Source organism: Cydia splendana, chromosome 6, assembly GCF_910591565.1.
Source record: "Cydia splendana chromosome 6, ilCydSple1.2, whole genome shotgun sequence".
Classification (NCBI taxonomy): domain Eukaryota; kingdom Metazoa; phylum Arthropoda; class Insecta; order Lepidoptera; family Tortricidae; genus Cydia; species Cydia splendana.
Window position 1 is genome coordinate 22461921 of NC_085965.1, and position 17139 is coordinate 22479059.

At 39.7% G+C, this 17139-nt stretch overlaps 1 protein-coding gene and 1 non-coding gene across 2 annotated transcripts in view; both read right to left on the reverse strand.

Moving 5' to 3' along the window:
* The window catches only part of LOC134791660 (sodium-independent sulfate anion transporter-like), a 52285-nt gene extending 39402 nt beyond the window's left edge, over positions 1-12883 (reverse strand). Inside the window, exon 1 of the mRNA XM_063762744.1 lies at positions 12290-12883. Coding sequence (XP_063618814.1) covers positions 12290-12695 — 406 coding nt within the window. The 5' untranslated portion in view covers positions 12696-12883. The remainder of the gene's footprint in view (positions 1-12289) is intronic.
* A 421-nt stretch (positions 12884-13304) lies between these two features.
* Positions 13305-13377, reverse strand: Trnak-uuu (transfer RNA lysine (anticodon UUU)). The gene has a single exon. It is a non-coding gene; the product is annotated as a tRNA-Lys (tRNA).
* Positions 13378-17139: the final 3762 nt, after the last annotated feature.

Below are 17139 nucleotides of genomic sequence, written 5' to 3' on the forward strand. Positions count from 1 at the left end.
AGAAGAAATAAGTCCGGAAGACACAGTATCAGAATCAAGTAAATGTGATATTGAGGTTCCAGCTACGAACTCGAGTTCGTTAGAGAGCAACACAGTAACGCCGGACACACAACGTAAAAGAGAAGCAGCCTTAAGGGCTAAAATTAAGATTGCTGAATGGACAAGCCAACTTTTTTCCCGGTTGTCGTGAGTTGATTGGCCGCCCCGCGGAGTGTCGCGAAGGACGCGATTCATGAATACTTTATATTAATATTATATATTTGTTTAATCACTTAAATAAATGGGATGCCTTATGTTCTTATCTATGGTTTTATTCTGCATTCTCTATGACTAAAATTAAAAAGTGAAAGAGTCAGAATGGGCAAGGTCTTGGTGAGGAAAGAGAGTAAGTAAGACAACGAGAGATAAATAACGTAATACTTTTATTCAGGTGAGTAATAGATATAATAACATATAATTGCAGTTGTACTGGTATCCTGGAGAGACTAACTAGAGGTATACAAGTATCTGGAGGTCAGGGGTGGTACAAGGGGTTCGGAGGTGGTACCACAGGGCTCAAAAGCCCTAATCTTCTGTTTGCTTGGATGGAACACTATTGGCCGTATAGTGAGAGCTAATTCACGGATTCATTGTGGCTCTCCGGTTGGAGTGTTAGCCTGCTATAGCTTGCAGGGGATTGGATGTTAAGGTTGATGTGGTCTGTAATTGATTTAAAGTCCATATCTCTCCATAATATCAACTACATATTATATTCTGGGTGACAATTGATAAGTGCTGAACCCTGGGTGAATTCAACTCATGATACTCAGTCACGCCAGGCCAGGGTTCGCCACAGCATGTGCCCATTAGAACAAACCAGTTAGGGCAAGTGACTTTAGGACAAACGTTGTTAGGGATTCAGAATGACACCCTCCATAAAGATATAGTTGCAATTACAAGTGTTATCAACTCATCAGTGTCAAGTTTCGGCTTCAGTTTTCACTTCATCAGCTATCCGATACGGCAAACATGATTTGCTGACATTGCACTCATTGCAGTCACAACAGGGTCTCGTTTATTGCGCATACCTTCTTGTATTTGAATTATAATGCATTCTCATCACCCTTATAGTCATTTTTAACCCCCGACCCAAAACAGAGAGGTATTAAAATGTTTGACACCAATGTCTGCCTACTGTCTATGGCTCGTAGCTCTCAAACGGATGGACCGATTTCGACGCGGTTTTTTTTTTACGTGAAAGCGAGTTTTCTTGCGGTGGTTCCAGTTATGTTCGATAGAAATCGATCTAGCAGTTTGAAGAGTATCAGCTCTTTTCCAAAATTATGTAAGGTATTTTTTTTCTATAATGTGGCCGACCCAGAATATTTTAATTACATTAAACATTACCAGGTACATTGCATAGGTGTTCGTAGTATGATCGTTATGTTTCCACGTTTATCCATAATTGGTATTTTGGATTGCATAATAGGTAGAGTCTGTGCGGAAAGAGAAGAGTCGTGGAATGTATGGGGTCCAATACATTCCACGACTCTTCTCTTTCCGCACAGACTGTACAGATAAATGAGTATAGGTACGTATTTCACTGTGTCATCCGAAATGTTTTCAATACATAAATATTATGGTACATAATAAGGCTTGTGTTGAGGATTGAGGATATAATATATAGATAGATATAAATAAATACTTAAATAAAGCCATAACTCAGGAATTAATATTTGTGATAAATATACAAATAAATGCCTGTACCAGGATTCGAACTCGGGACCTCTTGTTTCGTAATAAGGGTCACTACCTCGGAGGTCACTACCTCGGAGGTCACTCCCGACTAGGCTAGGAGGCCGTTTAATTATTTACATATTTGTAGTAGAAAGTAGTGTAGTGGTCACACTTTAATGTACAGTCGAAGTCAATACTACGTTTACCCTTTTGCACCTAACTCCTTTGTAATAAGGCGAAAATGTAAGCATATCTTTGACGTTGACTGTACAAAAAAGAAAAAGTAACATAAACAACAACATTGATGTACGAAGAGTTTACTTATTGTAGAGATTTATCCCAGTTAGTCTTCCAATGGGGGGTAGGTATTACTACAATGTTCTGCCGCCAGAGTGTAGCACTAAGCACCCATCGTAAACCATAGAGTAACTTATACATACTGTGCTTTAAACTGTTTTTTGACAAGTTTTCACAGACAATAAAATATGACATTGATATTACATCAAGGCGGTTTGCTTACAAAGGGCCTACCGGGAAACGCGAAAATCGAAACTCAGCTATCTGCCTCTTTATCGCTCGAATATGCAAGAGTGATAGAGGTTAGATAACAATATTTCGACTCTCTCGTTTGCGGTAGACCCTTAGATTGGGACTGATCGTGGTAGTGGCGCCCCCTACGCAGAGTTTCGCGTAATATTCCCTATTGAGGGGGACTCAGAGGGCCTACCGCGAACCACGTTCGACGTCTTGCCTCTCTGTCGCACTTGTAAATTCGTACGTAAGTGTGACAAGGAACACGTCGAACGTGATTCGCGGTAGGCCATCTGAGATGGTGAAAGTACCATATATACCTATTTACATATGGTTAGGTATTGCAAGTGCCTCACGCTGTCACCAGTCATCGTAGGCTCTTCATACATGTCGTTTTTTAGGGTTCCGTACCCAAAGGGTAAAACGGGACCCTATTACTAAGACTCCGCTGTCGGTCCGTCCGTCCGTCTGTCACCAGGCTGTATCCATGAACCGTGATAGCTAGACAGTTGAAATTTTCACAGATGATGTATTTCTGTTGCCGCTATAACAACAAATACTAAAAAGTACGGAACCCTCGATGGGCGAGTCCGACTCGCAATTGTCCGGTTTTTGTTGTCACACCAACATAATAAACCTACTATTATCACATCAATTAATACCAGCAATCATTCTACTTGTCATGGGAATATCAGGTATGTAAATCAAATTGCTAGGAATTCAAGCACATCTATCTAATCACGCTAATTGTCCCTTTGTGAAGCATCTAGAATCTAGAATATCTAGATTCTATTTAGTTTGATCGTCTTGTTATAACATAAATTATTGATTTATAATCACTATACTTTGACGCTATGATATTTTATTTACAGTATGGTTGGTATTCATAATAAATAATAAACTATAGTTACTTAGATTAAAAAACATACAATAAAAACCAAAAAAATTAAAACTAACTTAAACAACAAAAAAACCTTGACTATAATTTGTGCAAACAGTATGTACTTGTTAGGTTTCGTTATGTAAGTATGTGAGTGGGTAATTAAAATACTTAGCTTATCAGAATGCGTACTGCTTTCATATGTATGGACATTTAATAGTGGAAAAATGTAGAACGAATGAAATTCATTCCGTTTGTAAATGAAAAGTTTACGGTACTTTTCATGTTTAAACGAAATGAGAAGTTCGACCTCTTGAAACACAGGATCTGCCGATGTCGTGCTAGGATATCCGGATAGCGACGACTCGGACAGATATAGCTCCCGCGAACCACTAGCAACCGGCGCGCCGCCGGGTCTGCTACGTCTAATGCATGTCGTACAGGGTGACATGTATTAAGGTACCGCTTTCACATTGTCCGGTCCGATATTAGATTTCGGATTTTTTTTTCACTCCAGGAGTAGGGCAGTTGCTAGATAGTACCTACGCTGCATTTTTTATTTTTGCATTAACGCTTATTTTGAACAATCTTTTTTTATTTAATGAATAAACATAGAATATAAAAGGGCAATATTTTACATTAACTACTTCTGTGAGATCGTATCCAACAGTCGTACAGAGGGCCCCACCTCTCTATAGCTCTTATATATCTCTCAGGAATCTAATGTCATATACATTTAATATTTACCAGCTTCTGTCCGCTGAAAGAAAACACGAGGAAACCTAAATATGTTTGAGAAGAGTCGAAACTACGAGGCAGACCTACGGGGATCCATTCTTACTTAAAATCTTGAAAACATAACAACGTAACTACAACTAGTCCCAAAAATTTGACAAAAAGATATTATATTTCCATTGCTCCCCATTCTGGCTCGTTTGGATCACTCAGCCCTGTATATGTCGAAGCAACACGTGCGGCTGCATGCGCGGCACGGGTGACCCACGTGCCCCGTGTTTGGAATTGACAACTCGTTTCTTGTAGGTGACAGGTTTAGTTTATAGTCTACGATTGCCTACATGTTCGAGAGAAAGCGGAAACTGTGTTGTTTATGTAATATGAATTGGAATAGAATGGAATAGGAGTAGGTGGTGGTGGTGTGTGTGTGTGGATAAAGATGTCTAGCGAAATAAAAAATAAACTGACAATCGTGCCAATCGCGGTTGACGTAAAGAGTTGAACCCACTCGGGATTGCCGGTCCCGTGCTAGCAATAGGGAATATTACTGCAATGTTCTGCCGCCAGAGTGCAGCACTCAACATAGAGTAAAAGCATAGAGTAACTTATACATACTAGGCCTTAAACAGTTTTTTGACAAGTTTTCACTATGACATTGATGCATCAAGGCGGTTTGTTTACAGGTGGCCTACCGCGAAACCCGAAAATCGAAATTTCGTTATCTGCCTCTCTATCGATCGAATAAGCAAGAGTGATAGAGAGGCAGAAACCGAATTTTCGATTTTCGTGTTTTAGCGGTAGGGCCTGTGAGTATGCGAGTGACGCCCTCTACGCAGAGTTTTGCGTAATATTCCCTATTATACGAAGATCGTTCGTCCTTTTCAGTCAATTTAGTAAAGCGACGTCTACATGCCTATTATTATTTGACATATGACATTTTATCTCGCAGAAATTGTATGCCGGGATTGGGTGTAGAATGTAGATAACATAAAAAGTAAAAAAAAAACCGTACAATGTTTAACAGTGTTAAAGAATTCCGTTACGGTGTAATAAGGCAAAACATTCGAATTTCGAATACTATTGGTGGCCGGTAACTATGCTTTAGAATCTTAACCTAAGGAATTTCACACTGCCGACACAAAAGTGATCACAACGGTAATGTATTTAAATTTATGCCTCAAAGTTACTAAGCGCTCAGTATTATCGTATTATCAATACAGTACTTGGCCTTGAATCCATCGGTTGACAGCTAGGCATGCCTTTTCACCTAGCTGTCAGCAAAAAATGGCGCGTACAGAAATTAGCACAAAAACTTCACTTCTCGGTTCAATCAAATTAAAACCGTAATTCAATCGGTTATTTTTCAAGTACCTATTTGTAATTAGTAGTTAATGTAATTGGTGGATAAAAATGTTTAGGTATACATAGAGTTAGGTGATTTAAGTGCATTTCTTTTTTAGTAGACGAAGGAAATGCAAGGTAAGTAACTATGGCATGTAAAAAGTTGACGTTATTTGTACACTTTTACTAAAGGACCCGATAAAGCCATGACAATTTGACAAAAAATGAAGACTATAAGAATGTATAGCGACTTGTCAAAGTGCATACTGAATTTGTGAATGAATTCCATTCATAAAGTGGGCGTTCACTTTTGCAGCTTTAATCGTAAGGATTATTGTTTGATTTGGTCTCAGCTGGGGTCACAATAGTCAATTCTCAGATTCAGAAAACACAGAGAATAGTATAAATAAAAACTGACATGGACTGTCAAGTCGCAATTTTTTAGGAAAATTTTATTTTATTATTTAAATCATGGGAAATATCACCAGTTTTGCAACGATTTGTGCTGAAGCCCCCATATCTACCTCGATATAATATAAAGAAAGCTCCTCCTATTCGAGCCTCTGAAGTTATAAATATTTTCTTCGCAATCGGAATAAAATCCAAAACGAATCCTTGGCAACGCATTATAGATACCTAAGAAGATACTTTAGGTATCTACCTTCCACCTACTAAATTGTATCTTCGTTGAATGTGCAAACAACGCAGCGTCCGCCGTGCTGAAATCTCAAGAAAGAAGGTTGAAACGCGCACCGGGGCTGCGCCCCCCTGACAACGTCTACTATTGTGTCATGTTTTGACTTTTGAAGTGATTTCTATTACTAATTTATTATTATTTTATATTTAAGAAGTGATCTAAAGTTAACGTTGGTTATTGTTTTTAGAGTAAGTATTTTAAGTATTTTTATGTAGCTTTTAATCATCTGTGAACTAACAGCAGCCCAACACTAACCAATGGAATGCTGCGTATGTAAAAAGACTTTCTCAACAACAAAAGGCCTACACATACATCAGTCTCGCATTCACCATGTTCGCGTGTACCCCGCCCCACCCGCTCTGAGTCCACAAAACACCCACTGCTCATCTACATCACCACCTCAGCCAGAAATCCCACTCCAAACTCTTCTCGGCAAACTTAAACTGTCAACGCCCTTAATAAAGCGCATACCGCGTGGTGCTAGGCCCGCAGTGGCTGAAGCACTAACCGCCACAATAAACAACTGTTTGAAAGACAATAACTTAGATTCCTGGCGTGACCTTTTAACCTTTTCGTTTAAAATTTTATATGTTTCTGACAATAACGACAAAATTAGCCTCACTCAGAAAATTAAAAATAATATTCTTGCGCCTAACCTGCCTCCAACCACTCGATCACCCCGGGATCGAAGTAACAATAATTATGATTTATGCAAAAAAGTGGAAGACAAAGTTCATGACGGCGACCTAAAAGGAGCGGCGCGGCTCCTTTTCTCAAATGACACACTCGCACCAGACACCCCAGAATCAGTGGCTGCATTGCAGGCTAAGCACCCTGTAGGCCCTTCCACCCCTATCTTTGCCGACACTCCCTCAGATCCTTCAGCTTGTCTGCACGCCTCACCGGAAGATGTAATGTCGGCTCTTGCATCCTTCACAAAAGGGTCGGCTTCAGGCTTAGATGGTATATCCGCCCAACATCTACTAGACCTCACTAGTCACTGCACTGGAATATCTGGCGAGTTGCTAACTGATAGTATTACCAGACTGATAAATCTTATGCTTCTAGGGGATGTCTGCCAAGACGTGACTGCCGTTATTTATGGAGCCAACCTCATAGCCCTTTCAAAGAAGGACGGTGGCGTGCGCCCAATTGCTGTTGGTTCCACATTCCGGCGGTTAGCAGCCAAAGTGTGCGTGCGACATACTCGAGCTAAACTACAAAAACTCTTCGAGCCTGTGCAGGTTGGTTTCGGCACTCGCGGGGGCTGTGAGGCCGCAGTCCATGCCGTACGCACATTTGTCCAAACAGACTCATGTGAGGTTCTCTTAAAAATAGATGTCAAAAACGCCTTCAACTCTGTCAACAGAGATACCCTACTTAGTGTAATCAAAATTCATGTACCTGAAATTTATAACCTTTTACTCCAATGTTATCATAGTCCGTCCAAATTAGTTCACAAGGGTAACGAAATTCTCTCTGCCGTGGGTTGCCAGCAGGGCGATCCTCTGGGCTCCGCCATATTCAGTCTGGCCATCAATTCAGCTATCCATAGTCTCACGTCCAAACTGAATGTTTGGTACCTGGACGACGGCACCATCGGCGGAGACTCACAATCGGTCCTGGCAGACTTATCCCTAGTTATACAGAAATTTAGCGAGATCGGCCTGAAACTTAACTTCGACAAATGTGAATTGTACATTTCCGAAAACTTAGAACCTTCTTTAGCACCCCAGGTACTTCAAAGTTTTTCAAGTTTAGCCCCAAACATTAAAATCTTATCAAAAGATAATCTCCACCTTCTCGGTTCCCCCATTTTCGATGAAGCTATTCCGTCTGTTTTGGCCAAATCTATTTCTAAATTTCGTGTTAATTCAGACCGCTTAATCAAAATTAGTAGCCATTCAGCCTTATTTATTTTAAAGTTTTGTTTGTTGGTTCCCAAATTTACGTACTTGCTCCGTTGCTGCCCTATCTGGAAAGTCGCTAATTTAGTCCAACCTATCGATAGTCTCCTAAAGTCACAACTGGAATCGATTTTGAATGTCCGTTTTAACGAACCAGCTTGGACCCAGGCTTCTTTGCCCATTAGGTTTGGCGGTTTAGGAACACGCAAAATATCGAGTGTTGCTCTGCCGGCATTCTTGTCCTCAATCCATAGCACGTCTGATCTCGCAGGTAAAATCCTTAAAACAACAAACTGCGAGATCGCGTGCTTGGATGAGGCCAGGAATGCCTGGCTAGCCAAACTGCGAGATGTGCCACCTAGACCCGAGAGGCAAAGGGCCTGGGACAACTTGGCCTGCACCGCCGTCATGAAATCCCTAGTTGACAGTTCGTCGGGAAGGGACCGCGCAAGGCTCTTAGCTGTGTCCAGACCAGAGTCTGGACAATGGCTACACGCCTACCCATCACCCCACACCGGCACATTCATAGAGCCAAACACACTAAGAATTGCCATCGGACTCCGGGTCGGGGCCGATGTATGTGTAGACCATAGCTGCGCCTCTTGTGGGGCCCCTGTTAATCGCCTTGGCCACCACGGACTCGCCTGCTCCTCGGGCGCCGGCCGCCTATCCCGTCATGCCGCGCTTAACGACATCCTGAGGAGAGCGCTCGTCAGCGCCGACGTCCCTGCGGCTCTGGAGCCCCAGATCGCAAGGGATGACGGCAAGCGCCCCGACGGGATGTCGTTGATCCCCTGGCGGTTGGGCCGCGCGCTGGTGTGGGACGCCACCTGCGCAGACACGCTGGCGGCGTCCTACATTTCAGCCACCAGTAAACAGGCCGGGGCGGCGGCTGACGTCCGAGAACGTTCCAAGGTTAATAAATATAGTTGTCTCGGCGCACACTACGAATTTGTAGCCTTCGGCGTCGAGACTCTAGGTCCGTGGGGTAGGGGGGCTCGGGGGCTCCACAAGGAGCTCAGCAAACGCCTAAGGCAGGCCACAGGTGACCCTCGCGCGGGCAGCTTTCTCGCGCAAAGATTGGCCATAGCAATCCAGCGCGGGAACGCTGCCTGCGTGATGGGCACCTTACCAAGGGCGCAAAGTTTTGATAAATATTTTTAGTTTTTAGTTGTACTTAATTTTAGTTTTGTATTCATTTTATAACACTTATTTTACAATAAATGAGTTTTCCCATGAGAATAGTTATTTACGATACAAGTGCGGAAAAGAGGAAATTTGAAACGAGTGGCGATAAATTAAAACACGACCGAAGGGAGTGTTTTAAATCGACACTAGTTGCGACAACGTTTTACAGTCAGTAATCTTTAAACTTTTGACATACGCACGAAAAGCTATTTTACGCACTAGTGCGGGAAAATAGGACCATATGTACTGTAAAAATATTTTCGACCTCCCGTATTTATATTTTCGTCACACTAATGTAGAAATGACTTGTACAGTAGTTATATAGCGATAATGAATAACGACTATGACTAATGACTAATGTTGTATTAAGTTACACATTGTAAGTATTTAGTAGGATACCTTGACAAAACAACGTGCTACTTTTCATGTGAATTGTGAGCCCTTATGTTTGTTTATCAATTCAATGCTCTACTAAACTAAATAAATAAAATTAGGTATACATATTTTAAGAAATACAAATTATGTAATTTTGTACACATACGACGCTTCACAGGAAAGCAGCGCGTAACTCTAACGTAATAACATTCCCATATCCTATCCACATGGGAAAATTTAATAGCTTTTCGCAAGCATTTTGATTTGATGATTGGGTGAATTGGAGACTTAGCGTCAGAGAGTGGAAAGACAAGGACGACAACCTTTATCTGAGCACTGTACACATAATTAAGACTTTTTATTGATTATTGGAGTACGGAGAAAATTCTCCAGCATTTTCAAACTTTTTATGACGTGACCCGCTAGCATGAGATATATTTCCCCCCCCTTCTGCCCTGAACTGTTTATGTAGGATCGACCCATAGATTGAAAAACAATGATAAACAGGAATAACCGCCAAGAATCATCGACTAAAGACAAACTTTTGTTTACATTATAGCATCCAGGGGCCCGTTTCTCAAAAGCTTGTAACTTGAAATACAAGCGGATGTCACTTTTTAACAGCTTTTATTAGAAAGGGACTTCCACTTGTTACAAGCACAAGTTACAAGCTTTTGATAAACAAGGTACGGCGTAGCTAGGTAGCTACACGATAGAGGTAATAGAAACATGATAATAATAATAATGGCAACGGAACGGTCAAGCTTCCCTGCTTATGACTTATGACGCACATTCTGAAAAGATACATATACTTAATGTGTGTTTATTTACTGTAAGTACTAAGGTAATACATAAGTACAGTGGTTATTCTGGGTCAAATTAAGTACCTACTAGTTACAATCGATAGTTTGAAAATAAAGTTGCTAGTTACAATTTAATTAATATTGCTCGGTTAATTGTTTAAGAAATTAATATTTTGAAAAATTGTGTTTAAAATGATAGCTGCGCAATGTCTTACTTGACCGGCACATTTAAATAACATATCTTGTAATTAAAGAAAAACAAGCTAATCATATCTAAGGGTAAAACAGTATGGTATGTAAAATCATCTAATAAACTTGGTTTCATTTTCTCTCACGCAAAATTTTATTAGAGTTTAATCCAAGTGCGGGTGATTTGGTCACACTTCGCTTACTTACGCTTAATTGACTTACTCGATTAGACGGTTATCGCTTATAATAGTATTGATTAAGGCGGCAACAGATTAATAACAGATGAATACAAGACGGAAAGTTAAGATTTTAATGATATAAGTAGTTATTTTAATTCTTAGGTGGTTTTCAAGTTATAAAATCGACGAAAAAGCATTTATATCCAATTATACTCATATTGTTAGTATGCATTTAGTGTTCATCAACACCTTAAAAATAATTAACGATCATTTATTTTATTAAAAACACATTAATAAGTTGCATTTTGTATCATATGCTCATGTAAAACATAAGAACATAAGTGTTGTAACATACAGGTATAACATAAAAAATGCTATAAATATATTTATGTCTTAACCGGCCTATTTTATTTTACATTCGAGCTGTCGAATCTCAGCAGTGCAACAAGCAACATATCGCAAAATAATATACTTCAACTGTGCGTTCTTTCCAGTATATGTTGACCTTAAGTTTCATAGTAAAAATATGTAAGCATAGATCGCGCTTACACTGGTCATGTAAGGGGACGCCCTCGGCAAGCAAATCAAAGCCAAGGTGATACGTGTACATTTGTACAATACCGTGGAAATTTACAATAAGGCGATTATGTTAGGTTTTGAAATGTATTTCACAATAAAATCGTCAGATATTATGGTATGCTATATACCTATTTTATATAAAACAGGTATATAATATAGAAATTGACTTCAAGTCAATATTTGGAAGAAACTTGGGTTGGATCAAGATCGGTCGATCGGTGAGGATTTCATCTCGGAGCCTAAGACACTTTCTGGATTGCTGAGTAGTTAATTCAACCGTAAAACATTTTCGGAAATAAAGTGCTTATTTTTAAATTACACCTTGATGTGTAAAAAAAGTACCTATATTATGTGTACATTTTTATACAAACAACTTTACGATTTTCACGGTTATTTGCCCTATAGAATAAATAAAATAGTGGACTATTTATTTTATAGAAGAATACTCAACATGGTAAACAAAAATACAAACTAATTTAGGTATATCCGTATTCTCTAGAAGGCTTGTTTAAAATTGTTTGACGACATTATGGGACTAGTCCTGAAATAAATATTATTCATTCATTCATTCATTCATTCATTAATTATCACGGTAAATACAAGCCGTGTCAAAAATAGCAAGATTGAACAAATGTTAAAATCTAGGTTTTAAATTCCTGAGCCATAATCTAAGTTGCAAAGTAACACGTAGGTAATGACTTATCTATACCGCAAAGTTATGTACCTACTTATATGTGTAATGTATAGATAGATTAGGTTTATGAACTTTGATCCAGTTGGCTGGGGGTCTTTATTTGATTTTTTTTTGTGTCAACTTATCTCCTTCTGATATAAGAATTTTTTACATGACATACTTTTTGTTTTGATTTTTACTGTTACACATGTTAGTTGACAACAATGACAGCCAAATCTCATATTAACTTCTAATTCCCTTTACGATTTTTTTTATTATAAATACAAATAGGTAATAAAAATTAGCAAGTCTACGTTGTAAACCAACCAACAACATGAAATCTATTTCGGTGTTTGTTTGTTTTTTCTTTTATTTTTTTCTATAGGTACGCCACCAGCAGGCTTACATTACACGTCACTTACATCAATCATATTTTTCGCCTACAAAACATCGATTTTGCTTAGTGTAGGCAAGCAAAAAATAAAGGGTTACTTACTGGAATAAGGTGGATTACAGGCCCCAGTACAAGCAGCGCAGTGCTTCGCGTCCACACTTAGAGACAAAGTCGGGGCCAAGCTGGGCCTCGGACACAGCTTACACCCCCCATTATACACCTCACACAAACATACATTCTTGTCCATACCCTCCACTTTCAGCTCGTTCAGTCCAACCCCGAACCCATCACTTTTCACTAGAGACGTCAAACGATTCTGTATATACCCGCACGAATGCGGACATACTAAATTCTTATTAGAAACCGAATTTAAATTGTCATTCTGATTGGTGTCGAGATCCAACTGGTATTTATCTTCCTTTTTTGAATCCGTGCTCCCGGTCATGAAGGAAGTTAGAGTTACTTCTGACGCGGACCTGACGGTATTATTTAGCTTGTATTTAGTCATGATTACGTAAGATTAAAAGTATGTTTTAAAAACTGACGCCCGGGACATTTCCTGACATTGGAATGTTTTTATTCGCACTATTTACGGGTATTTATTGTTGGTGCATGTTCGCGCAAAATTTATGCGATTCGTGAGTTGGGTGCGTTCGCCCGCGACGCCTGCCGACCGCGTTGTGAAGGCGCCGAGGGTGTTGTTTGGCTTGGACTTGGTGTTACTCGAAGTTAACTTATATCTACGTATGTTGACATTGATGACTGTACTTAGTTTAATGTATGTAGGTTTTTTTTTGGATGACAGTGTAATAAACATTCGTCTAAAAAAGTGTGGAAATCTAATTAGGAGGTAATGAATTAATTTCCTGTAGATGAAATTGTTATTCCTACCGATAATCTTCAATTTCAATTTAATTACCTCTGCTAGTTTGCTTAACTAATGTTTATTTAGTTTTTATTTATGTTTATGTTAATAAAATAAGTCAATAAAATATTATTTTATATTTTCGTTTAGAGAGAGGGAGAAAATGTTGGAAGGTTTGGATTTTTTTTATAACAAAGTGTAAAATATATTCTACAAATACAAAAAAAAAACAAAAATGTAAAAAAGCAGTGCCGCCCGAACAGGGACTTGAACCCTGGACCCTTGGATTAAAAGTCCAATGCTCTACCGACTGAGCTATCCGGGCCTTGCGAAACTGTTTGAAATAGCGGTACAGTTGCTGTGACCACGTGATCTTACATTTACAAGTGGCTGGGAACAAGAAAGTAACTTAAATAACACCTGTGCTATTATTTAACAGTTGTTACATGATTTATGTAAAATACTTGAATCGAATAAAAGAATGACTCATATAGCCACGGTAATAAGTATAATTTTACTACTGAGTGTTCAGTAAGTATACTTCAGTTTATTACGTTACAAAATTAAAACAAGATTTTTATTAAAATTAATGACTATAAGTACGACCGGTCTGGCCTAGTGGGTAGTGACCCAGCCTGTGAAGCCGATGGTCCTGGGTTCGAATCCCAGTTAAGGGCATTTATTTGTGCGATGCCATGTCACAGATATTTGTTCCTGAGTCATGGTTGTTTTCTATGTACCTATTTAAGTATTTATTATTTATTTATTTAAGTACCTACGTAACTAATTAAATAGTGAAGTGAAGGTCAAAAAATATTGAAGCGGATCAACTGATCATATCAGTTATAATTAGGTTACTTATTTATTATTATTACCTTTAAACCTGCTAAGTATGTCTTCATTTCGAAATTACTCATAGAAATAAAACAAGAGATTTAAATACAACGTCATTTCTTAATAATAATTCATCTCCCCCAATCTACGCAGTACAAAGTGACTGCCTTCCGATCAAGGTTTAAGGAGAATTAGACTCTCTTTCCAATGCACAAGGTTCAATATTGACATACGAGTATTTGTATGCACTTTGCGCCCTTGGGGTTACGCGAGGGGTGTGTTGTGGATGTACGCCATTAATTAATTTGCTTAGGAAAATACCACCTACAGATTTGTTTAAATTTGAGCTTTAATAGCTGTCAATAGAGTTGAATGTCATATCCGCCATATATGGCTCCGTATGCGGTAAGGGGTTAAAGCTGCATCGACCGTCCAGTGGCGCCCTCATTGGGGGAATTGTGTTTTCTAAGAAACTAATTAATAGGGAGTATTACTGCAATGTTCTGCCGCCAGAGTGCAGCACTAGTTTGTTTAGTAAACCATAAGTAAACCATAGAGTAACTTATACATACTAAAACCTTAAGGCCTTAAACAGCTTTTTGACAAGTTTTCACTGTGACATTGATTCATCAAGGCGGTTTGTTTACAGGTGGCCTACCGCGAAACGCGAAAATCGAAATCGAAACAAGAGGTAGGTATTATAAAGAAAACATCGTTGTTTCCATACTTTTGAGCTGGCGTGTATAAGCGAAGTGCATTGGCAGGCGTGGCTCACTCCGCGATTTTATCGCTTTGCTACAGGTAGTTTAAAGTACATCCGTTCGGCCCCAATTTTGGGGTTTGCCATAAGCCGCGCGTGGCGCTGTCGCCACCTAGCGGCCATATCTGTGCTGATCGTAACAGACGCGTTTTGTTAGAGAGTGAGTCTTCTGTACCTAGTACTATTATTTATTCTGTGGCACTGGTTACAGAGGGCCTACCGCGAACCACGTTCGACGTGTTGCCTCGCTGTCGCACTTGTAAATTCGTACGTAAGTGTGACAGGGAGGCAAAACGTCGACCGTGGTTCGCGGTAGGCCTCAGTTTACAGTGGTTATATCACGTTCGACGCAGAAACGTGACTACCTGGAAGCGAGCTAATCGTTCGATTGTCTGTCATCGGCTCCTGATCGCCCGTTTCCGACGCTTCGCCGTAATGGGGTTAAATTGCGAATTAGCCAGAAACACCGTAAGGCGATCTCGGGTCCGAGGACGAGAAATTACGCGAAAAATGCGAATGGAAGAAAATTGCAGGGGGGCGATTTATGAATTTCGACCGCTCTAATAATATCTTCACTACTAGGCTTTTAAATTCTACTAATAGAATTGAAAACGAGTGGTCGATACCACTAGATTCCAAATTTCTATCGCTCGTATTTCAAAAATTAGCATTTCGCCGTTTTCCACCGATTTTCGAGTGACTAAATCGAGCGATCGAAATTGATAAATCGCCCCCAGGTTGCTAAAACACTATTCGTTTGGAACTTTGGATTACATTAGATTATTTGACAATTTAAATGATCGATAATACTTGGAGTTAGACCAAGAAAAGGTTGCAACGATTTTGATAGCACACGCAGTGCAAGTGTTATTTTAAACTTCAAACTTCTATGAAATTATGACTCATAAATAACACTTACACTGCATGTGCTATCAAAATCGTTGTAGATTATTCTTGGTCTAACTCTAATACCACTTGATTCTCAATTTCTATCGCTCGTACGAAAAATTGCATTGCATGTGACGAAATCGAGCGCTCGAAATTCAAGAATCGACCCCCATATTCCCATTCACATTTTTGTGTACTTTACCGTTACCCGTAGGTACTTGCCCGTACCATGAGTCACTGACAGTGTCAAAACTGACATATACGCTGACGTCTACGTAATTTACTTTCTGTGAGTACCTACATCTCGCTCGAAATAATATGCGAGTGCGAGCGACATGCGTAAAAAGTAAGTTATTCTCGATAACGTTTAGAGTTAGACCAAGAATAGTCTGCAGCGGATTTGATAGCCCACGCAGTGGAAGTGTTACTTTAAACGTCAAACTTCTATGAAATTATGACGTACCTATAAATGACACTTGCACTGCGGGGGCTATCAAATCCGCTGCAGACCTTTTTTGGTCCGACTCTACCTATATCAGAGCCAAACTGGTGGTAGCCAAATATCAGTGTTAGTCAAAAAACAAAGAAAAGACATTCGGTCGGAAATCGGTCAATGCCGGCCGGACTTGAAAACCAGCTGACAATGACAGAGTCGCTTGTTAAACATTTACCAATTCTTTCTATGTACAGTCACCGGCAATACTATATTACACAACGAAGGCCGCAAAAATATCTGACACGATCTTATTTGTAGAGCCATATAAGAGCGTGTCGCATATTTTGGCGGCCTTCGAAGAGTAACATATTATTGCAGGTGACTGTACATAGCGTCCCGTCTTGTTAGGGACCTTCTCTGACTACCACCAAAAACCTTTCTGCCCTAGCAACAATCAGTTTCCATTTTCAACCAAAGGGGTACATACTGTCGGTTGTTCATAAGGCGCTATTGCCATATAGCTACAATTTGAAATCAACCTTATCGACAATCGACAATGTGGTACCTTTTGGTTGAATACGTCACAGTTCATTAGCTAAAATTACGCCGTCTTTCTTTGTCATTTCGGCTATTGCATTTGTAAGAAAGAGACAAAACCTACTCTGACTTTCATGAACAATGGATAAATTCTGTCTTCTTTCTTCACGTCTGTTTATCTTAACATCCGAAACGCGCGTGAAATTAAACAATTGTTATCTGCAGACAAACTTACATTCAATTCCAGACCATATGAAACTGTGATAGGGTTTCTAGTTCAGTTGGTAGTTATGACGTTTTGCGCGTGTAGATGTTTTTGCGCGGGGCGCGGAAGGCGCGAGGTCGCGTCGCTTCCTACCGGCGGATGCGATGACGATGGGAGACGTCAACATTTGATGGCTATTGAATTTCTAGTGATTTACTTCTAAGTAGGTACAGATGCATCAATAGTAGCGCATGAAACAGCGAGTCAGAAGTATCTGCCACCTAGGGTTGCCAGATGGTCGGGATTTGGCGGGATTCTCCCGATTTTTAGCATGTGTTCCCGATTCCCGACAATGTGAAAATTGTTCCGAAAAACAGCTTCACGTTATAAAACAACAATTTCAAGTTCCGAACTAGAACGTTAAGCG